General features: G+C 37.4%; 2 protein-coding genes across 15 annotated transcripts in view; one reads left to right on the top strand and one right to left on the bottom strand.

The window, feature by feature from the left end:
- The window catches only part of KCNIP4 (potassium voltage-gated channel interacting protein 4), a 431,748-nt gene that overhangs the window by 395,123 nt on the left and 12,007 nt on the right, over window positions 1-24,618 (top strand). For all 11 annotated transcript variants that reach the window (XM_032984389.2, XM_032984394.2, XM_032984391.2 and 8 more), the window contains 2 exons: window positions 17,616-17,685; window positions 22,693-22,763. In XM_032984389.2, coding sequence (XP_032840280.1) covers window positions 17,616-17,685; window positions 22,693-22,763 — 141 coding nt within the window. The remainder of the gene's footprint in view (window positions 1-17,615; window positions 17,686-22,692; window positions 22,764-24,618) is intronic.
- The window catches only part of PACRGL (parkin coregulated like), a 37,161-nt gene continuing 28,717 nt past the window's right edge, over window positions 16,175-24,618 (bottom strand). Inside the window, exons 9-11 of one of the 4 annotated variants that reach the window (XR_006167006.1) lie at window positions 21,693-21,844; window positions 18,958-19,045; window positions 16,175-16,284 (exon numbers count right to left, since the gene is read on the bottom strand). The gene's annotated coding sequence lies outside the window, so the exon portion shown is untranslated. Of the gene's footprint in view, window positions 16,285-18,957; window positions 19,051-21,692; window positions 21,845-24,618 lie in introns of all 4 variants that reach the window. The other 3 variants (XR_006167004.1, XR_006167005.1, XM_042807740.1) reach the window with 3 other exon arrangements.

Consider the following 24,618-nt stretch of genomic DNA (forward strand, 5'->3'; position numbering starts at 1 on the left):
TTCAAAGGCACTGGTATTCATTTACTAGGGGCTTAGAGGGAACGTTTCCATATTTTAAACAAGGCTACGTGAAAATCTTTTAACAAACTGAGCAATAAATAATGCTTACATTCAATATATTTATCCTTCAGGACTTAGTCAAGAAACTTGAAAATTTTCAAATATAAGAGTAAAAATCATTTGGAGATACAGATTGACAGACCTAGCGTATTGTTGTGAGTCGTCACAAATCTACAGACCTTAATGCATTCAGCGGAGAGACTCGTTTCAATTAGTCTCACAGTTGCTGGCAGAGATTGAAATCTTATTTTTGAAAGTTAATAACGAACTCGGTCCCTGCACTTCTATTCATCTCATGACTTACTGCTGTTCATGGAGATACTTCATGTCGTGTTCACTAGGGAAAAACTGTCATCTATCATTCCAAGGACTGTCTTCATCATAGTGATTGCTTACTTCTGAATGATCTCTGAAAAATGTAGATGCCAAGTCGCTAATTAAGCAGTACATGAAAAGAGCATGATTTCCAGCATCCAGTATCCATAGTAGTGCAGGACACCAAATACCTTTCATGTTCTTCTTTGCTCTAAAAGTCATTGTATTTTGGTGGAACTGTATTGCTTGTCAGTCCCTCCCATCCAGGGTGGGCAGGACCCTGCCCTGCGCCCTGGTGTGTTTTCGGCAGGCTGGGCTGGTGCGGGGTGCACGGCATACGCCTTCTGCTCTGCCATCTGCTGCCCGGCTTAACTCACCTCCTGCTACAGCTGTGTTCTACCGCAGAACTTCCACATGTGTCAGTGTGTGATATCTGAGCACTAGAAGTGTTTACGTACTGGAATGAGCAGCGAAAAAACTTCTTGGGCTACAGCTTGATGCAGTTACTTTTTGGCTGCATTCTGGAGTAGGCATTACAAAGCTTGGTACTTGAGCTATGCGAAACTGTTGGGGTTTGGTTTCTGGGTAATCACTAACATTAGAGAAGTAAAATTTGGTGCAGTGCACCACTGATCATGTTGTAAATTAAAAATTTAGTGACTAGGCACCTCTGCTCCTTTCTCCCACTTGTCCCCTATTCTTCATGAAGTGAGATGAATATTAACTGTAACTGCTATATACACTGCACATTATAACACATAACTTAGCATAAAATGTTTTATTGAGCTGGTTCATCAGCTGAGAAAACAGTGTACAAAAAATCCCTCTACTTGGATTTCTTACTACTGATTGTCTTGCTTTTAAAGAGTTTTTCTATAGAATATTGTAATTCTGTATTAAATCCTGTACTAAGTTATCTCCCTGTTACATTGCAATTCAGGGACACAAAGTGGACACGCATATTTTCAGGTGGGCATCCTAAGCCAGAAAAATGAGAGGAGAGGGAATAAATACATCTTGTGGGGATACTTCTGGATGTTGCAGTTCGACCATTTGGGTCCTGATTATTTCAAAACTTTGTAGGCAAAATCTTATTTCTACTGGACTCAAGGATCTGTTCTGGATCCCAGGAATTTCCAAGTAATTTTGGATCTTTATATTTTTTTCTTATTTAAAAAAAAATCAGCAATGCGTAGGTTTTGTCAGAAAACAGTGAAACTGTCAAAAATCCATTCTTGATTTCAACAGAATTAATTTCTGATTAGAATTGTCTTTAGATCTACATCTGTGCTAAAAATGAACACCATTAAATCTTAAAATAAAACAGCAAATCACAAGTGACAGAGCATCAAGTTCAAGTTTTTCAATGCCATGGAATTTTATTACAAATCTTGGGACAACTTGCATTTATCTTTAAGTGAAGGTTTAAAATCCAGTGTCTAACAGACAACATTCTTTAGATCAGCCAGACATTTGCACTGTTGCTCTTCACAAAAATTATGTGAATGACTCTCATATTAACTTTCAAGTAAGGGAATTTATTCAACTCAATCAATTCCATTGTGAAAGATACTTAAAGGACCTTAGATACGGCGAGTGTAAGAGAAGAAATTGGATCCAGTAACTCAGAAGACAGAATGATTCAGTAAACACAGCATGAAACCAGAAGTCTAAAGACCCTAGCCTCTTGACTCTCAGGCTGGCTTATTAACTGGCACCCACCTTCAAAAGCCTTAGCTATCACACTAAAAAGCCTTCTGGGTTGCAAGAGAGCATCATACCAGTGCTTTGCTGCCTGCACAGGTTCCATATTGACAACCACCTAATTTAATGTCTCTCGTCTGACAGCCAAAACCTTTTAGAATGTCCCTGGCTATCTGAGAGATTGCTTCTCAGTCTTTGATCCTCAACCATCCTCAAATACACCCTAGGAACAAAGTGGGGAGCACCATTAGGGGGGCTGGTGGCTGTAGGAAACTGAACTTTCCCAGGATCTAGAGATAGCAAAGTTCATCCTTACAGGGGAGAAAAATGAACACTGAATTCCTCAGTGTTAAGAGTGAAATGTGTGTTCTGTGGGCAGTATACCTGGGTGAGATCATTTACCCCTCCGTGACCAAGCTTCATATCCATCAACTGGAAATAACAGTAACCTTATGCCTGGAAAAACACTGAGCTAGGAAGCACTTCTACGTGGTATTTCTAACAATTATTTGCATGCTCCATTTATTCATTTCTGACACTGTGACCAGCTTCCCGTGGCCTCACAAAAAGAAGTGTCAAGAATAATTTTTACAAGTAAATCCCCACTTGCTGGATATAGCGGTATTTATCTCTGGCACACTGTCTACCACCAATTATAGGTATCAGGGCAACAGACACATCATTGTGCTTGTGATTAAAAATGTCAGCACTAAGCATTGGATCTAGGTGTACAGGAAGTTCAACTGTTCAACTGAGAGCATGTTGGGCCTCTTCAGAGCTCTTGTTTGTTCAACAGAGGACCTGAAACTGGAGGTTTCAGTTTTGCTTTGCAAACAAGATACCTTTCTCCATTTGGTCATTGCATTTAGAGTTCCTGGGAGCAGCATCTTTTGGGAAACCTCGGAATTCTAAGAAATTTTCAGCTATGTTTCCCAGTGAAGGCCTAACTAGGATCCTACGATTGAAGTCTATTAATGTAACTGTCTCAACACTAGGCAGTCCATGAACAGGCTAGAAGCTTATGCACCGAGATCAATTATTTTTTCTGTTTCTTATCTCTAAGTAGTATGAATCTCCAGATTTGAGTCTCATCTCATCCCTCAGACTTGATCAAATAACCACACTAAATCTGATTTCCAAAAAACCCACCGTACTTTCAGTAGTGTTGAAAATAAATAAATCAAGTCATATAGCATCTGCTTTACTGAACAAGAGTTGTTGTGCTATCTCCTGTAATGGAGCCCAAGCTATAACAGCCTTATTTTCTTATTCTGTTCTCAGAAGCTGCTGTTATGGAACAAAGACAAATTTTATGTGCTATACACTTAGTAGGTTTTGCAAGAAGTTTTTATGCTGAGCAATTTCAACCTCAATGAATCTCCATAAGGAATGATACAGGAGAAATTAAATCTCTTTCCCAGGCCTACCTTGTAGGATAGATAACTCTTTTTCAGATGCGTCTGATTCTCTAGTTATCTTTTTCCCTTCTTGTTACCTCTTTTAACTGGGAAATGTCTCCTGCTTTGTTTTTTTGTTCTTCTGTGCTGCTCATGTTTTTAGAAAAATATGCTAGCAAATATCAATCACCATTTATTTAGGTTTATCTCAGTATTCAGTTCCAATGATTTGACTTATGCTATGAATTTTACATATGCTGCCAAAAGCAATGTATCGAGTATCCACATATGAGACCAGGAAAGCTTCAGAACAGACTAAAGGATATTTATGTAGTTTATTTAGATTTTTTGCTGTGCTAAAAAAAGTTATCAGTTCATATTCCTGACTAAAATTCACATTCCATTCTGATCCTTTTCTCATGTCTTACTGAATTATAGAAACAATATCTCATTTACAATTAGCAATGGTACATCCTCCCCTGTCTTATGGAACTGTTCACTTCTTCTTCTCAAAGGCATTTAGATTTATAGCCCAAACTATTGCCACGAAACCCACTCTGGCCCTTCCATGATCGCCATAAACAGTAGAGGTCTAGTGGTCAAGTATCTTTTCCATATCATGGACCCATGGTCTGGGGAGCCCTTTGAGCAAGAGAATAAAGGAGGTGTCGATGCAGTGTGCTGGCAGGCTGGATGAGCGCAGATGTGATGGTGAGGTTGTGGTACATAGAGGGGGGAGCCTGTGACAGACGTTAGTTGCCAGAGAGCCTCCTGGATGAAGCACATTGCCCTCACTCTGTGAACAGGGAAGAAGCATTTATTCCCACAGACCACGTCTCTCTCACAGTAGCTTCATACACATCATTGCGTCAGTTGCTTCTGATTGTCACCTCTGTACGTGGTGAATCAAGTCCTATTTATGCTAGTGTCAGGCTCAGTTTTATAAATATTTATGTAGGTAAGCACTTTTGTTCTTAACTTTGCAATGCTGGGGTCCTCCTCCTGAGAGAAACTGTAGTTAGTAGTGGAGGAAGCAAAAACCCTTGTTAAAGGATAAATGTTTTACTATATAAAATATAAATAATGAGTACAGTGTTTGATTTCCAGTTTCTAACCTGCTCCCTATTGACTTTTATGCTCTTTGCCATTTCTGCAAGATGACAGGATTCTGTAGCAGCTGAAATTCATTTGTTCTTTTCATCAATTAGCACTAACCAAATTTTGATCTGTCTGCCTTTACCATTGCACTTCTTTGAAAGAAACAAAGAACCACCATGCTGAAAAATACTGAAATAACATGAATTAGGACAGGCTTTCAGGCTGCGTGTCTTTCACACAGATATGTGTCCCAGGAATGCAGAACTCCCAGTGTTCTTACTTCATGATTGAAATGAAAATTTGGTGTCAGTACTTAGTATCAACATCCATTTGTCTGACAAACACAAAAAAAATTAGGTCAGCATTTTAGACAGAATATAGTTCTTTTTTTTTTTTACCCCTGTCACACTGACGTTGCTTCGTAAATATCTTGTGCTAAATTCAGGCTTTCTCATTTTCAGATACGGCTATAAAATACTAGTAATCATGATGATGCAAGTCTGCTAACCTTTAGCAGAAGGTTGTTAGTACAATTTCTTCCTCAGTGAATCTTCCATTCTTTACGCGTAAAAAAAGCTTCTAGAGAAAACAAAAGCACCAACCAAACTTCTAAATTGTAACTGCCCTGTGTAAGAAAAACAAAATGCAAAAAAGGGAGCGCACCTGAGTGACCACTATTTGCCAGCAAGGAGCTATTCCTTCTCCTCACCTAGGATTTGTCGTGGTTTAACCCCAGCTGGTGGCTAAGCACCACAGAACTGCTTGTTCACTCCTCCAACAGTGGCATGGGGGAGAGAATTGGAGGAGTAGAAGTGAGAAAGCTCACAAGTTGAGATAAAGACAGTTTAATAGGTAAAGCAAAAGCTGTGCACACAAGCAGAGCAAAACAAGGAATTCATTCTCCACTTCCCATGGGCAGGCAGGTGCTCAGCCATCTCCAGGACAGCCCGGCTCCATCACGTGTAACAGTGACTTGGGAAGGCAAACACTCACTTGAAACGTGTTCCCTCCCTTCCCTCTTCTTCTCCCAGATATATATGCTGAGCATGGCATCGTATGGTACGTCATATCCCTTTGGTCAGTTGGGGTCAGCTGTGCCAGCTGTGTCTCCTCCCAGCTTCTCGTTTACCCCCAGCCTACTCACTGGTGGGGTGGTGGAAGAAGCAAATAAGGGCTTCATGCTATGTACGTGCTGCTCAGCAGTGACAAAAATACCTCTGTATTATCAACACTATTATCAGCACAAATCCAAAACATAGCCCCATACTAGATACCGTGAAGAAAACTAACTCTATCCCAGCCAAAACCAGCACAGATTTCGGTCGATTTGGAGGGACTTGATCAAAAGCGCTCAGACAGGAACATGTGGAAGGTAAGTCACAGGAAGCAGTGCTCACCAAAATACAGCTTCTCCCAAGAGGCTGAGTACCTTGTCTTTACCATAGTGTTTAGAGAAAATTGCACTGCTCAGTATCTGAAGCATGGATTCTGCTGCATTTAGTTTAATTATAGCTCCCACCTATTTGTGAAGTCAGGATTTTAAAATGCCCTCCTGTAGTGACAAGTAAGGGCAGAAACAGTAAGCACCTTTCAGATGCCAGGGAATCGTCCATAAAGTTTGGTTTGTCAAGCTTTAGAGTGAGCTTTTAGGTTCAACTCTTTAGTCATGTTGTTTACTGTTGTTTTACTGCCAGTGCTAATAATAGGAAAATAAAAATTACACCAGTTAGTGGGCATTGCTAAACAAAGAATGGCGCTGGTTAAAAGCATTGCTGGCACCTTGCCTGTTGCATTGTGGAAGCAGCCAAAGTGTTGATTGTTATTTACTGTGTGAAGCCACACATGCTGGATGTGAGCCAGTTCCTCTATTTCTGCTTGTTTTCCTCTGAAACTGCCTTATCGAGTAGGGGGTGGGAAGAGGCTTTTGTTCATTAGAATATCTTCCAGTGGGAGGCTCACAATCTTGTATGTCTTTGCTGTGCCAGTGGGAAGCATTATCAAATCTCTTCTACAGATGACTAAATAGAAGCAAGACGTTTTGTGTTTTACCTGAGGAGACAAGCCTTGAAATGAGTTTTAACATGTATTTCACCAATGGATGTCAATGGAGACTGTTGTTATCCAATCCACTGACTTCCATGGTGTTCCTAGAAATGTAAACTGTTGCCACTGAGCTATGAGTCTACAGCTTCTGTGGCAGAAATGATAATGCAAGAACCCGACATGTTGCCCCTATGAGTCTTCAGCTGAAGTAATTCTAGTGTACTTCAGATCAGGGAGGAAAGATCAAAAGGAAGGATGTCCCTTTTGACCCAGCAATCAGTGCACTCCATTTGGGGGTGCCTCCTGCATTCCAGGTCCTCCTTCAAAAACCGCTAATGATTTACACCTGAAACCATAACTAGACAAATTCATAAGAAGGTTTTAGAGCAGGGACAAAAGACTGAGATAACCATCCCTAACCATTTCACACACACAAAAAAATCTTCCTTTTGTATTATTCTATATGCCTTTCATCCCATACAGCTTCTTCAAAGAAAAGAGAAAATATGTCTTCACTTCCGTTACTAGCTCTCGAGGCTCACAAGTATATTCAAATATACAAGACTAGAGTATGTTATTTTATGTTCTGATCTACAAGGCTTAATTCTGCAATAACTGAAAGCAATAGCAAGATGTTTTAAGATGAAATCTTGGCCCTCTTGAAGCCATCGAGTAAGTCTGATCTGGTCAACATATTTCATCGTTTCTCACTGTTTGGTTATGGCATCTTTCTATACAATTGCACATAAGTTATTTTTTAAAATGTTAACCAAGAACTATTTCAATAAAGAAAAGTGATGTGAAAGCTTTTTTTAATAGCCCACTCCTGAGAAAACTAGGATGAGAAACCAAATCAGAAAAAAAAAAAAAAACAAAACAAAACTAATTCAGTTTCGATAGACAGGAGGTTAAATTAATAGCTGTCCCTTTCCTGATAACACGAAAAGTAGAAGTGATAATTGAAATTAAAAACACCAGCGGTTTTCAGTGTAATTGAATTGAACACAGGTTATTCATTAGAGAAAACGAGTGAAAATCCATCAAGTTAGAAAGAGGTCATTATAAACTTATTCAAATATCTAACGTATATTGTTGTACACAGTGGGGATAATATCCCACAGATGAAAAGAATATTAATGATGGGCTTAAAAATAAATTTTTCATAAGAGTAATTTCAAGCAGTGTAATAAATAAAAATTCAAAAATCCCACACTACCTTGTATTTTGAGCTTTTAAAATTCCTAATCTCTGAGTATTTTCATGTGTTTTACACATATTAATGTACTGGGACTCTCAACTCTCCTACAAAGTAGGAATGACTTCACTAATGCCCCAATTAATCTTCATTTTACTCCAGGAAGCTTTTTTAGAACAAAAATTATATTAAATTCTTTCAGCTATAACTGTGTTTGAAGTACACTTTGTCCTATACTTTCTATGTGTTCTACTTTAAATAGATATAGCATAATTATGGGGCATGAACTATGCTCAAAAGAAATCCCTGATTTAATTCATTTCTGGTTTCTATGGTATACCCAGATCCACGTGAGCTTGAAAGATCTTTGTTTATCAGTACAGTATTAATAATTAATTAATTAAAATAAATACAGAATATTGTTTGAAAATGTTAGGAAAGTTAGCAAAAAGTTTCAATTACTTAAGGGAACATGAACATTTATTTGAAGTAAAAAATTCAAGTTTCTGAGTTTTTTGAGGAATTATCTTCTCTCTCAGAGAAAATGAATTGCTACTCTATTAATGGGTAAGTGGTACGAAGAAGGCAGCAGCTCTATCTGTTGGATAGGTCAGCTGGTAACCTGGCTACTAAACCAATATAAACGGTTGTAAAACGTGAGGTGGCTCCCCTGTTAAGCAGAAGGAAAGAAGTTACACTTTGTTATTTATCCTGAGTGTGTTTTATGTCCTTAATCTGCGATGTTATGATGTTATGAGGCCTCATTTTTATGGTTTCATCTGCGCAGATCACCCTTAGAGCAAACACTTTTCCTTTGAGCCTCTTTGGTTGCCACTACTGATGACCAGGCATCCAACACACACGTGTTCAAAACTTCCTTTTGCCCATCTCTTCCACTGCAACCTGCCTCTGCTCATCTTCCCATCTTTGCACAATTCTCGGTAATTAACAGCAGCTCATTCAACAGCTTTTCTGAATAAAAGCAAGTAAGTTCTGGACTTGTTCATATCATAGGCCTGACCAGACCCCAGAATGATAGGTGTAACGATAGAATAAAAATTGTCATCCTTTATGAGCAGTTTGAGACACTGTCCTGCCAATCATTTTCCCAGTCCTTTGAAAAACTGGCTTTTATAGTAGGCAAACAGCAAAGCTCAAGAGGAACGCAGAGGTGGGGGAATAATATAATTGCCTCAACAAAAGATCCAGAGATTGTATCTCTTCTGTAGTCATTTCAATTGTCTCATACTTGCACTGATTTCCTAAAACCTTCCTAAGTTCCTATTTGATGTGTTGAGGTGTTGAATGATAAATGTATACCAAGGAAATTAAATGTTTCTTTCATTCATCTAGTTTCAGCAAGAAGTGTTAAAAAGCAGGAGCCCAAATACTGACAATGTAGAAGTCCAGAAGACACCTGTTCAAATAAACTGTTCAGAGAAATTACTGTTTACAATAGATTACAAAGACATGTTTTGTTTTCTTTTCTTTTAATTCATAGGAGAAACAACTCCTCGAAATTTTACCAACACCTAGTGGACAAAACTTTGCTTATAGTTCAATCTCTGTTGAATTCATTGCCCTCTTAGGGGGAACTAACTATGTCAGGAAAGCAGCTGCTGTCCTCTCCCCACATCATCTTCTGTTATTTCTTCTTCCTGAAGTATTTAGAGCAATTGAAAAAAAAAAAAAAAAAAAAAAAAAAAAAGGAGCATAAATGTGTTTGTTTGGGGCATTTTTTAATCTGTATTAACCAGAAAAGAAAAAGCTCTTTTGAACTAACTGGGTTATTTTTCACAGTCTTAATTTCTAGTGCTCTGTTCAGACACATTTCAAATATTTCAAGAGAGAGGGTTTATCTGAATTATTTTTTCGAGGCTGCCTTACAGGCTAATGCATGGCATCTCTTTTAAGCATATATTTTGAGATATTTTTCAGACTGTATTTGCTTTTCCTTTAATGACATCAAAACCTTCTTTCCCCCAGAAACCTCATTTTATTTGTACCATCTGTTTTGAAGTCCTTCTAAAATAATTTCACTTTTATTAGCTGCTGCAGGATTTTCTCATTGCTCCTGGTGCTTCTCCTACATTGGCCAGTAATGTGATCTGAACTCCAGTAACGCCACCCAGCCCCTTTTTACAAAGATCACTTCTGATATGTGCTCCGCTTTTTTACTAAAAAAACGGTATCAAAAGTGAACCCTGTATTCTAAGAGTACTTCCAGGACATAAAGTTAATAACACTATCACTCACTTCAAAATAAATAGGCAATGAAATCTATTCCTGATGAATATATCAAGGACAAGTAGATTAGATTTATATTTACTACAGAGAAACGATTTACAAAATTACAAATTTGTTTGTTTGTTTAACTTACAATAAATTACAAACTTATTTATTTTCAGCATGCAGCTCTAGGGTTGGTCAAAACTTGAGCTTAGCCCTATTGTTATTTGGTAAATACATCTTTAATGCTAAAGGTATTCCCAAGTAAAATCAATACAATACTGACGAATTAATCTAAATGAATTATATAAATATATTAAATAAAATAAATGAAAATTACATTTCTTAGGGGAAAACATCAGTCCAGATTCAACAACATGAGAGAGAAGAGGATGTTGCCATGTCCCTAGATCCATTCAGCAGCAAGGCTGAAGGTGTATTCCTAGTAGGCACGTGCACATAGAGCACACATATGCATCACATACGTACCGATATACGTGGCCAGCCACACAGTTCACAGACTCACAGAGCAGACACGTGAACATGGGCAGCACCAACAGCCTCATCCTGCTCCATGCTGTGGTGGAGCAGGATAGAGGTCCACTAATGAGAATACATGTGTATATTTATATATATATACACACACGCATACATGTACAGTGTGGGTCACTCCAGCAGCCGGGCTCAGACATGGGGCTCAGATGCCCAGTAGCTGCTCCTGGATACCAGTTTCCACAGTCACTGGCACCTGGGCATAAGAGCCCTCAAGGCTGCAGCCCTACTTCAGTTGCTGGTACAGACCATCTCCCGCACACACTCCAAGAATATTAGGAAAGATATTATTTCATGCTTTTCACAAAATATGCCAGTTCTTAAAAATGAGCTGGGATTTTGGGTTTGTCTGACTGGAAATTTGCATCTATCTGATGCTGTCTTTGTTTCATCTTGGACTGTTATGTCTGACAAATGGGGTAGTATTTGGTGATAGCCTGATTAAGGGTTATCTGTGAAGGAGCTTCTGAAAGGGAAGAAAAGATTAGGATCTGGAAAATATTTTGAGATGTGAGGATTTGGAGGGGGGTTGGTAGACTGGTTCTTCCAAGAACTGGGAAACAAAGTGTGTGAAACAGGGCTTTGTGCCCTATTATTGCAAGGGTAAAGAGAAAAGAGACAGGCAGGAGTAAGACAGCAGCCAGAGGAACTGAGAAAAGGCTCTGAGGGAGGGAGGGAAATGAGCACAGAAAAGACCAAGAACAAGATCCATTTTTCGGCAGAACTGAGCAGCTCTGGAGGAGCCCAATGGATTGACCAATCTGGGGAAAAGAGCTTGGGCTACCCTGTGTTGGAGGCAAGCTGGGATATTACATTAAACAGCAGGCACTCCAAGGAGGCATTTGAAACAAGCAGTTGCAGATTTGCAGCTGTAAGAAGGAAAATTAAATGCCTCAGAAACCTTGACATTGAAATTAGCCTTGCATTGCCATCGTTGCTCTTTGGCTTTTATGTCACTTCCAGTTTTTGTTTTTATTTTGCAGCTTTAACTTTGTGCAATATAACTTTACTAGCCCTGCTCAGCCAATTATCCCATCTAAACATAAGATATATGCACTTTTAATGACTCATCAGCTTAATCATAACAGCACTTAGAATCATATTCACCATTTCAACAAACTCAAACTATTTTTTTTAATGTGACACTGCTTGTGTGAGAGGACTTTTTGTGTTTGTCTCTGATCCTCCCATCTTCACCCTTCTGCTTTTTTTAACTACTTACCCTCCTGTTTGCAATCAGCCTATGGCTACAGAGACACTGCCTGAACAGCAGCACTGGGAGGTGAAACACTGTTATCTGAGGTGAGTTAGCAAAACCTATAGAGGCTACTGAGGGCCTGAGATCTAGATTTAGGTGTTGAAAGGGGCAGTTGGTAAGATTTATAAGTCTAGTTATTTTTGGATCTACTGTCATATCTGTATGACAAATATCTGCTTGGCTCAGCTGCCACAGTACAACGCGTGGTCAACGCCGTTCTGGCAAAAGTCTTCAGGTGGATGTCCTGCTAATGTTCAGGGTGTCAGCTTCTGTGTCAGGGTACAAAGGGGTCCTTTCAGTGTGAGATTTATCTGATGTTTCTCCTTCTTTGTGGCATAGTGAGGTCATGTTAGACATGTTTCACCAAAGTGCTTACTTTTCTATCCTCAGAGGGACTGTTTGGACCTTAGTTTCTTATGTGTGCTACTCTTGACATGTTTTATTTTAGGGGAGGATCAAGATAGGAGTAATTTGTGAACTGACTATCACTGGGATTGTTCCAGATAATTTATATAGTGCTTAAATACTTATCAAATTAATTTTCAGCTCACCTGAGCTCCCTTGTAGTTAAATTTTCTATAAGCGTAGAAAAAACACTGTACCTCTTTCAAGTAAAAACTTTGCCAATATAATACATTACTGTAGCCACACTAAAAAATGCTTCTACCTAATAAAACATTGACTAATGGTTTGCTGATAATTTTGATGAGTAATTTTACTATATAACCATTTATGTCTTGCCATGGGAGGCCAACATAGGCTAAATGCACATCAATATGAACTGATTAAACACTGAATAAATGTGGGTTTTTTTCTGAATAAAACTAGATGTTTAGTCCAAAAAAGCTAATTGTACTTCTTAGTGGAAGAACTTAATTTTGGTATTGCAACCCATGTGAATTGCATAATTATCATTTGGCTCAGTTTTCTGCAAATATTAGTCACAAGAAAGCCTACATTTTGATCATATATATCAGGACAAACATTAGATATAGCAAATTTAAATCAACCTTAGGTATGCAGCTTTGGAAGTAGGGAGCGCATAAAATGAAAAGTTAATTTTCGTAAGCCTTAAAAGCATTAAAGCTTCAGAACCTATTGTCCTAAGTCTCTAAACCACACCCATCTGTCCTGGTTTCTGTTCATAATGGCAGACTGTGAAGGTCCATTTATCAAATGAAGTCTCTCATCTCATCCCTTAGAAAAGCTCTGCTACCTACACAGACAACTTTCCAAGGCTGTTCAACAGCACAAATTTTCACTGAAATTAAAGGCTGTCTCAAGCATCACCACGCTTCAGGGTACCAAGAGGAGTGAAAAAGTTTTTCCTGGTGTCTAATGTGAGCTCACAAACTGCAGACTGTGGCCACTGAACTTTGTCAAATTGTCTGCCCCTGCTAAGAGTTTGGTTCCTTTATCTCGGTTACTGCCCTTCAGGTGGGCTGCTATTAACTCATCTCTTAGTGATGGCCTAGACTGAGTAAGCCCAGCTCTCTCTGTCTCTCCTCGTTGGCCATGTGCTCTCATGCCTAGTAGTCTTCGTGGTCTTCTGCTGAACCCTCTTCAGTTCCTCCACATCCCTGGGAAGGCCCAACGACTGTCCCAAGTAGAGGGAGAAAATAAGCCTGCTGGCTTTGTCCCAGTAGGTGGTTTATCTTATTTGCAGTAAGAATTCTTTGTTGGCTCATACTCAGCTTGACATCCACTGTAACCCCACGTCATTTTTGGCAGCACTGCCATTGAGCCAGTCACTTCACAGCTGGTACTGGGGCAAGGGATGATTTCTTTCTAGACACAGAACATTGCTTTTCTTGTTGAGTTTTGTGAGGTGTCTGTTGGCCCAGATTTCATTATTAATTTGGCTTAGGTTATGTTATTAAATCAAGTCCATTTGTTAAATTCTCATGCTGTTTTGGTTAAAGCCCTGTTATACTCAAATGAAAAATTAGGAACTGGACTGGGCTATGAAAAGCCACTGTGGGGTTAGGCTGTGGGATTTTTGGTAGAATTAGCTTTCAGGTATATCTAAAATTAAGCAGAATGAAAACTGACAGAAGATAAAATATGGACTGGAGAACTTGTAATGCAAAAACCTATAATTAAAATATATTTTGAATTGCCAAAGCTCCTAATATATCTTTATCCTTTGTACAAAATTGTTATGCAGAAAGTCTGAGCTTTGACTTTGTTTATTCTTTATTCTCTTTCCTATATTTCACTATTTCTCCTTTTTTGTGTCTTTTTGGGTCTGCCTCTTGGCTAAAAAAGGGTGTTGATTAGGTAGTAAAGAAGAATCCACCTATTGCAGTATTCTTAAAAATACTGAAGAAAAGACAGCTTAGACAGCATGAAGCTTGTAAATAATTTACAGGTTTTGGAGTGGTTCAGAACACCATGTGCTGGAGGTGTAATTTCCCAGCAGTGAAACTGCAAGCAAGAGAGACCATCAAAAGGCAGAATCATATTTATTATTCTCTGTCTCTTCTTTCTGTCAGTTTATACTATTTTCTCTTTAAAGGAGGGAACACCAAACTCAGAAAAAACAGTCCAAGATGAACGTTTCCTCCTTTTTATTCTCCAGAAGGAAAATATAATGCATCATTAATGCAATTTTAAAAGACTGTCAAACAGAAATTTTCTGTAACAAAATAAATTATAAACAGCTGGAGGAAAAAAAAAATATAGGAAATGGTTTAAATAAGCCTCACATTTTTCTTTCAAACTATTTAATTATTTTCTTCTCTTTTATAAGTGTTTAATGAAAAGTTAGAAAGATTTTTTTTAATTATAGTTGGTACAATGGAAGAAGTCGGCAATAACGACATAAAGCCATGGGGCATATTTAACAATTACAATATTAAATCTCTTTCACCAAACTAGAGAAATCTCCTGATAAACACAATAAAGCCAGATTTATGAGTCAAGAAAAAGCAGTCTTGGAGGTAAATGATATTGGCTAGATACATATTTAGATGAAAATTATTTAAGAACAGAAGTGTTTACTGTCTTGTAAGAGTCTCAGAGGAAAGATCCAAGCTAAAGAAAGAAAGATTTGAACTGGTCTTTCTGAGAAGAGTAATTGGCCAGCATCACAGATTTTTAATGAATGTCCTCAAGATACCATTACAACAGATCTCCAAGGATGGAGAAGGTAAGGTACCGCTGGCAATGCTGTGGTAAAGAGTAGAGGAAAATAGAGGGTCAACTTAGATAAACTCAAGAGGTCATTCTTGGCTCTACTAATATGTAATTCTGTGAAAGTAGATCGCCTTTTGAAGCAATGTTTCTTTCAAACAGTATGGTGAAACTGGAGTTCATTAAGTGACAGAAAAAAGTACTACCTTTAAATGAGGTGTGGAGATCATGTGTTTCTCTACAAACAGGCTGCTAACTTATTTTAAACTAATAAAGAATAAATCAGACAAATTTTTCCAGAGTACCTTTAATTCTCCTCTAACATTACAGCATTTAAATGTAGTCAGGAGATAGCAGTCTTATTCTTCACAGCTTCAGACTAAAGACTGACACAGCTGGAGTCGCTAGAATTTCCTGTAAAAAAGAAGAGAGCACTCTTGGCAAAATGAGCATATTTTGAATGTCTTTCTCATCCAAGGAGAAGATAGAAAAGTTGCTTTACAAGTTAATAAGCCTTTGAGTCAGATGAACCTAAGTGCACATTTTGTCATTCATTATTTATTAAGCTTCCCAGAAAAAAATTTAAAAAAATGCAAAATCTGAGTTGTACAAATTCAAATATACAGGTTTTCATTTTAGTTCAACCAAAATGTGTCTAGCTTTTTGTCTGAAAAGAAATTACATGCAGGACAGAAAGAAACCACGTCTTCTTTTTCTAAATTCTAAAATACTGCATTGTCTTTTCACACTGCTACCCATCTCAGGGAGAAGGCTGTGTTATTCTTCCTTGAGCAGGTCTGGGAATGATGTCGGGTATATGCCAATGTACGCTTGGAAGAGGAACTTTTGTTACATTTTCTACATTGAATAACTATAATGTTATATCATTGTGTATCCGAGCACTTCACGAATGTTTTCTTTGTTGTGCTTCAAATACAAATACAAATACTGCTCTTTTGCATGCACTTATACAACTCCAGAAGGCTTCACATAAAAATAGAAACTTGCTAGGCCCCACAGAGACACTAGACCATCTGACTACAGTCTTTTTGGGAAGCTGATAAAGCAGAGAGATGTTATAGAACGCCCTCACATACAAATACATAACAGGCAGGGAGATGCCACCTCAATTACTGGATTGCTCCTTACCTGATGAAGGGCAGATATGCTAGATCCATTTCACTTTTCCTCTTATTCCACGAAGGCTTTGGTTTGAAAGGCAATGTGGCGCAGCCTTCAGTGTATATCTGGTCTTTGAGAGACCTGTGCTCTAATTCTGCCTCCACTGGTGACAGCCTCTGTGACCAGGAAGAAGTAATTTCGTAATTCTGTCTCTGTTTGTCTGTCCTCATCAAACACTGTTTCTTGCTACATGTTTGCACATGCTTAGTTATGGTGAAGAGCTGACTTTGGCTGAGGATAAGTGACATAAATCAAAATAATCCTAGATCTACAGATCTGACGTGTTTTTCAGGCAGTGCATTCATCTCTCAATTAGCAAGATTACACTATTTGTTTCTTAGCAGAAGCTGTCAGGACTATGAATATCTCCGTGTTCCTTATTTGATCTAATAGAAATGTAATTTGCTGTCACAGGAAAAGCTGTTATTACACTGATAAAAGATGTTTCACTGTTCTTTATCTTCATTTAAAGCTATTTCCTTTCCCCAGTTCAGGACTAAGAGCACATAAATTTGAGCCATCAGTCCAAATAGCATAGCAATAGACAAAAATAGATGTATGAACCTTTACAGTTTGTCTTTTTTACTTACCTTTGTTTCTAGAAATGCTTTCCTTTTAAACAGCTTGCCAGGCTTTTTTTACCCTCTGTGTTAAAGAACAAATTAAGGCAAAAAGGAATTAAGTGCGTTGCCCAAAGTTATCTGCTCAGTCTAGCAGATTCAGGACTAGAAGTTGGCTGTCTGGTCTTTGACATTTATGTGTGACTTAGTAAACAATACAGTATTCCTTCTGCTTTTCCTACCTCTTTACATAAGTCATTTTTGTAAAGTCACACCTCTAATCCTCCATTTTCTTCTCCTTCACTTCCTTTCATTTTATTTGTAATCACTCTGCTCTGACCCTTTCTGTTTATCCTTTCTTACATATTTCTGTTTATGAAAAAGATGTAAAGAGGGAGAAGGATCTGCAGGGTTTGAATCAGGACTTCTGTGGCAGGGTCTTTTGAATTAATTGAATATAGCTCTTTGGTAGAATATGACTGTATGTTCTATTAGTAATACCTAACTGCAAATGCAGTTAACAGTCCTGCTTGGTTTCCATGCCACGCAAATGCTGCTTGCAGCTGTGGGAGTGACCACCCATGGCCCACAGCCACACCGATAACTCCACACACTGCAGCAGCGTGGTTGCTGCTCATATCCATCATTCAGGTCTCAAGACTAAAGTTGAGATATATGGCACTGAAGAAATTTTTGTCCCATGGGAACTCTTTAGGAGGATACTTCAGTGTGATAAACGTTTAATTTAGCATTAATACTCTCTTGAAAGTGCAAAATCAGACATGTTAAACTCTCAATCACATACACGTTCTGTATGGTCTCATGAACACGATTTGACTGGACCACATTGGATGGTACTCATTTCTTGCCTTTCACTTTTTTTTCAGGAATGCCCCAGTGGTGTTGTCAATGAAGAAACCTTCAAAGAGATTTATTCTCAGTTCTTTCCACAGGGAGGTGAGTACTTGCCAGATGTAATTAGTACTACAGTGAACAGAGTTATGTTAGTTCCCAAGCCTGACAAAAGAGCCTTTTGTTCAAATTAACAAGACTGTTGTCCTAACCTCTAGCTGAACTCATGAGGTACATTCTTGATGGCTGGACATATTTTAAAGTATATATTTCCAAATGAAATGCAATGGTATCTTCAAGTCAGTTTTCTATTATGAAGTTACTACCTATGTTTGGACACCTTTGAAAAACAAGTTTCTCCAAGTAGGTTATTTCTTTTTAAACTTTCTACACAGTCTTCTCCATTTCTCTTTTATTTCAAAAAACCTTTCACAGTAGGAATGAAAACTGTAGGAGGCACTGCAATTACTCTGTAATATCAATGGCCGAACCCCCCCTTGACTTCTATGGGGTTTCTCTACTAAATGAGGGCTTTTTTTGATAACCTTAATTTCAATTAATTCATTCATTTCCAGGAGTTTCATTAATTTCTTTGTCCTCATTATCTTTTAGTGTGATAAAGGTAAAATAAAAATGTATAACAGCTTTTTCCCTTGAACCTGGGATTTTCTTTTAATTTTGTTTTCCTCTCTTTTCTTCCTCTTCATTTTACCATTCAATCCTCCTTCTTCATAACAGCTCTTCCATCCGGCCTCTTCATCTTCTCCCACAGCTCTTGAGATTTGCACGTTTCTCTGGGATTGTTCATATCTCTTTCTTTTCACTTGTATTTAAAAAAAACCCACACTTAATTGGTAGGAACAAAACGTCTCCCAATTAGTTTTAGTTTGCATAAAGACCTAGATGGTAAAGAGCAGCATTCAGTGTGGATTACCATCACTGAAATCCTTAACAAGTAGGCACGTTCAATAGGAAAAAACAAAAGGCTAAAAGAGTTGACCTGCCTAGTGATTATTTCTATATCTAACCTTTTAAACCAGGCTAACAATTACAGTTTCAAATATTACATTTTTTAGTTACCCTGGATAGTGAAAATAGTTCTCTATATGTGATTTACTGCACCTTTACTACATTTAAAATAATAATAAAAAAAATTATATTTCCTATTGTTATACTCAAAATTGTTTATGAGCAAAGAGAAAGCACACCTTTTCTAAAAGTAAATCTAAAAAGTATTGTGAGACTAAATGTAATCTTAAAAGCCTAATCTTTTAGTCCAGACCCAATTGTTACAGGAAGGAAAGAACATTAATGTAGTTAAAACTGATACATACTCAATTCTTAGTTTCTACCCCTGTTCCCAGTGCTAATGCTCACCCTTCCACTGCTCCTCTGGGTCTTTAGGGCAGTGACATCATGTGGAGAAGGAGATGGGGACTGCTGTGGACCATGAGCATCTGGAGTCCTACCCTAGGAGGAGTAGGATGTTCATGTTGGTGCTTTCTTCTTCCTCGCTCTAGGATTCACCCGGGGTCATTTCTACACGTTTGCTAACATGTTTTTATGCCTTTCTTTTTCTCCATTGATTTGCGGCTCCACATTACACCCAAAGCTATTATAGGTGGTGACTTTTCCAAGTGTTAGATACTATTTCTTTGTTCTCTTTGCTATCCTTAAAACCAGTTTTGCTCAGCTCCACACCTGCATTTCTTTAACTGACCATGGGTGAGTTGTTTATAACTGTAGGGTCTCCAGTGCCAGCCTGCACCCTGTCCCCTCTCATCCCATGCCTGCTCTCCTGTGCGGCATCCCATCTCTCCACTGCTCAAGGCCTCTGCTGGTGTATGAGGCAAAATGTTAATCTCTCCACTGCATCATTATATTAGAGTCATAAATACCTACTTCTACACAGAATAACTGTCTGTTTCTTTGTTCCTCACATTAGCCAATGTATCTTCAAAGTCCAATTAATTGTCTGTATTTGCATATCCCTGCATACTAACAATAGCGTGAGATCGTCGTATTCAAGTGTATAGTTATGCAGCCAGACTGGCTACTTAATTCTTTGAATGTATTGCCAAAATATTGTGTTCAGCTGAGGCTTTTAAATTTCAGTTTCACTTAAAATATTGGTTTTATGTATGTCTGAATATTAAAAAGGAAAAAAAAAAAAAGGTTTGAAAGTTGTCCCCAAATTAAAACATATGTTGTACATGTAGATCTCTGCCCCACTTTTCTGTGTAATGCAAAACCAGATATGACATGACCTATCATTATAACAATTCATATCTGAGCAAACAGAATGATGTTGTGTAAGATTATAAACTTCAGGGTGCCCAAGCCATCAGCAAAAAGTCATACTCCAATGTCATCCAGTAAGTCACTTCATCAAGCAACTTTCAGGACTATCCAGGTACAGGGGGATCAGAAAGAGGACAAGGAGGCCACAAGAGTAACAAAGGAGATGACACTGGATTGCAGTAAAAGCAATGCATTTTAAAAGGCAGAAGTAGCTTTGTAAAATGTTTTCCATGCCAGAAAGGCATTCCAGTAACTTCTGTTTTAGAAAACCACTGCCATACAGGTAAATGAACAGACCCCTGCGTTGATGCAATGGATCGCCTGAAACAGAACTTGGGATTTGTTCTTCAGCCAGGCCCATCGTAGATAAGAATATACACACAGAATAATTATTACACTCCTCCTCAGTTATGAATATAACATTACGTTCATGGCTTGATAAGGCATACTCTCAGATGTATAATGACTAACATTTTTTGTCTCTGATATTTAAAATGCTTTAATGGTCTATTTCAAAGGAATTCTGATTAATATCTATTCCTGTCTCAACCTGTCAAAACATCAATTTAGCCCGCTAGCTATGATATCAGATCCCTGAAAGGAAAGCATATTTTATTTAAAAAGTTAAGCTTTTGTCTAACATGATTAATGTTCAAGAGTTAGGGGGGTGGGGACAAGGGGGAATCACATTAAGTAGCTCTAATTAATGGACTAGCGTACTACATCCTGCCGTGGTTTTGAAGGCAAACTTTCCAGCCAGAATTGCCTGAACAAACAACCCTGAAAAAGACCTCTAATTTTTTTTTTTTTTTTTTTTTTTCAGAAGGGGTTACTACAAACAAAAGATTCTTCAACTAGAGATTTTTTTTTTTCATATACCATCATAAAAATAGAGTAGTATATTTTATCATGTATGGGCAACAAATAATAAAAAACCTGTGTCTTACCCTTTGTGTTTTCTGTAAATCTACAGAAAATAATGAGGATTATTTCACATGTTTTTAAGAAATGAATTCCAAGAGCATGGGAAGCTATTTAAAATTCAGTTTACAGTAATTATAACTCTCTAATATGTTTTTTCCCTGAAGATGGTTTGCGTAGTATATTCTGTTGCACAACAGAATTCTCAGTAGATTATTGAAAATATGACTATTAAAATCCTAAATATAAACTGAAGTCAACAAATTTACATTTTTCAGTTAAAGTGGGAATTTATCTGCTAGGCCATGCTTAAGCAATTACACTGATGGCTGGATACATGGATGAATGAATGAATGTCTCAGTAGTTTGTTTTTTTTTTTTTTAATTCTCTGAAAATGCATTAACAGACACAGGGTTTAAAGGTTGCAGAGTTTTTTCTTCTTACAATTATTTCACATTGTATGAAATTAATATATTGAAGTAAGACCAGAGACTTTACTCACTAATATCAGGCCTGAATCTGTGAAATACAAAGTTTTGAGTTTTGGTATGTTTGGTTCCTTGGGGTCAAGGGGGAATTTCAGGTGACTGACCCAAGACTGTCACTCAGTTTAATTCAAAACAGTATTTTGGGTTGTGCCAAATAAAGGTTTTCAGGATTAATATGAAAGGTAAAATGGTTTAATGCCAAGAAATCAGAAAAAGGCATCTTGGCATTGATTAGGTTTTTCCATGATGAGGAGGGTTTTGTCCTGCAAGGGGGCGACACAGATTTCACAGCACTTCTCACTTTACTAAAAGTTTGTGAGGTTAATGTTAATTAAACTAAAATTAATGTAAATACGTGAACTAGAAAGAGCAAAGTAATGAGTATTAAAAGTAAACAATACCTCAGCCTACATTACTTTGCATGGTTTTCAGGGAGGCAAAGGGCAGAGACACCGGGGAAAGCTGATTTCCCGTAACCCCGGCAGCTTGCACCTCACATCAAGAAGGCAGTCTCTGGAGTTCTCTCTTCTCAATATATTATTCCTGAAGCAGGCTGTAGAAATGGAAAGATGGATCTTTACAAAAACTTAGAGGCATGACAGGTTTATGTTCATGCTGTCTTGTATTTCTAAAATGAGTCAATAATGCACTGGTCAGTAGGTTTGAAAAGTATACAATTAATTAGTGAAGGGATCGCTTGTTTAAGGTCATCTTTCAGAATCTTATCGGCCACTTGTTAGTCACAGCCAGTTTTTCCAAGGTTTTTAATCACCTAGTCCTCATACGATATTCATGGGAATTAAGCAGCAAATCAGCCTTAAGAATCTAATGCTCAGCACAGGATTTTCTCTCACCTGTGGGTGAGCATATGACCCGAGTGCAGCAGCAGCTCTCTGACAAGCTCAGCTTCAACATGGCTAATGGGCCTGTCTTCAGAGGTAAAATGATATGCCAGATGCACAGATGGTAGTGTCTGCTTCCCCCATTTAAAATGAACAAATGAACGCATTTTTCTTTTTCAACATATGAGATAGATCCCCTATCATGGTCATTTAACTGATAAGTAACGTTCCCATTAACACGGGTTGTTTGAGAGTACAATAATATGACTTTGCTATTCAGGTATCAGTGATTAGCAGAAATGGGAATGAAAATTAATATTCTAGACCAGAATTTTAGATTTTCTGTTCCAATTAGTGTAGCTACCCACATACTTGCAGTTATAATTTATCCCTTCTCCCCCACCAAAAAAGAAGTTTAAACTGAATTGAAAATCTAGCCTTGCTATCAAAATTTGGTATCAAAATATATCTTGGTATCAATTTTTTTTTTTTCATGGCATGAAAATAAATGAAATGAGATGTGCTTACTATGAATTATTTTTACTGTTTTAAATTGTAGATTCCACAACTTATGCACATTTTCTGTTTAATGCATTTGACACTGATCACAATGGATCTGTAAGTTTTGAGGTAAGTGATGCTGTTACTTCTTTCTCTGCAATCAAATATTTTGCCATTCCTTAATTAAGTCCAGTTTGGTGGCTTTTATTATATGCCTCACATTATGAAAAATTTATGTGACTTGAGTATCAAGTTTTTCCAATGTATTAACAAAAGTTTTTATTATTATTTTACAGTTGTATATACCAAAATGGTAACTCAGACCGTGCTGCTATGTAATATTTTTATAAATCTATTAATTTAAAAGGTAACCCGATTTATATGCAAGTTCCATAAAATAACCCTTACCTTCCTCCCTGCCTCTGCAACTACAACTAATGTTATGGGGATAACTCAGCCAAAGTCGGATTGCCAACACACTCTATTAGTTTCCAGGAGAAAGCTCAACAAAAAGAAGGTTTTAAAACAAATGTATTTAAAAGCATGAGAGTTTGAAATTCATTCTTCCTCCCTTTAACTACCCAATCTGTTTTCAAAATTTTGCCTTTCCCTGCTAAGGGAAATCAATGACATAACATGGTAAAAAGGCCAACTCACTGAAATAGTTTTGATGAAAACAGGGTGTACAAAACTCTGTGAAGGAGCCATTATCTTAATGTATAGAATTAAAAAAACAAAACAAAACAAAACAAAACAAAAAAACTCTCAGTTCATTTGCAAAAGGATATATTAGCTTTGTCATGTTTTGCTTTGTTTTGTTTATAATGGACAAATTATATCCTTACAAATTGAGATTTGATTCTGATAAATACACTTTAAATTTGTTTAAATATCCTATACATGTTTTTATGATTTACTTGAGTGAATGATGTTGTGAGATCTGACAGAAATTTTTTTTTAAAGCATTTTCATTGCTTTATTATGGATGTAATATGGAAGGAGATGCCTTGTCAAGCAGGTGCACTGCGATCAGAAATCTGAATCTCAACTGGGACTATAACCAGATCGTTCTGTGGGAGATTATTTGCATGTATTTAAAAAGCCCATGAACCTCATCTACCTTTTTCCAGGTTGCTGAGATCAATCGGCTCTATGTGAAACTAGAAGTGGGAATGGAGGTTTTATTCACATCTTCTGTACATAGGCTAATTCTACAAGGGATCCTTCTGGTTAAATCAGCAACAGCAGAGGCGATGATTGAAAAATTTTTTAGCATCATTATTTGAGAAGTATTTCTGCTGTTATCATTAAGAATGAGAACAAAAGAAGCTTTTGTATCTTCCCAGGACAGTTTGTTGGCATTTGTATTTCAGACAGAAAGCTTGAAGAAATGCAGGAGATATGAAGCCCTTTTTAAGGGATTTGAATATCTCAAAGTGCAGGTCTGTGTATAAAAAAGGCTTTGGAATAAAATAAATGAGGAAAATAAAAAAAGCTGTGTTATGTTCATTGCCAAACCAGACACTGCCAGCTTACTTTTGTTCCATATTGACTCAGAGTGATCTAGACATTGATATTATTTGCAGCAACTGTGAATCCAGCATAACTCTACTGCTATCAAAAGACTCTTGCTTCTGTGTCCTTGTACCACGTAGCAGCATTATACTTGCAAACTCTATGATAGTCATTATAAAAGCATCCAACTTATGTTAAAAATGTTTAGGTTTTTTTTTTTCTAATCATGTGAAAGTAGCTGCAAAATGTGAAAGTAGATATTCTGAAATGTGAAAAATATTAATGTAATTTTTTTCCTGCTCATTTTTATCCTAGGTGCAGCTGTGCCATCTTTTTTCTATAAGAATCTGTACTCTAGTTTTCTAATTTACATTAGGAAAACAAAACAAAACAAAACAAACAGCATAAAAGGTAGAGAAAAAGGGAGTGATTTAAAAATTTGGAGAATCATCATTCATCCCAATTTGCT

This window comes from Tyto alba, unplaced genomic scaffold (genome assembly GCF_018691265.1).
Source record: "Tyto alba isolate M040663 unplaced genomic scaffold, T.alba_DEE_v4.0 Super-Scaffold_6, whole genome shotgun sequence".
Classification (NCBI taxonomy): Eukaryota; Metazoa; Chordata; class Aves; order Strigiformes; family Tytonidae; genus Tyto; species Tyto alba.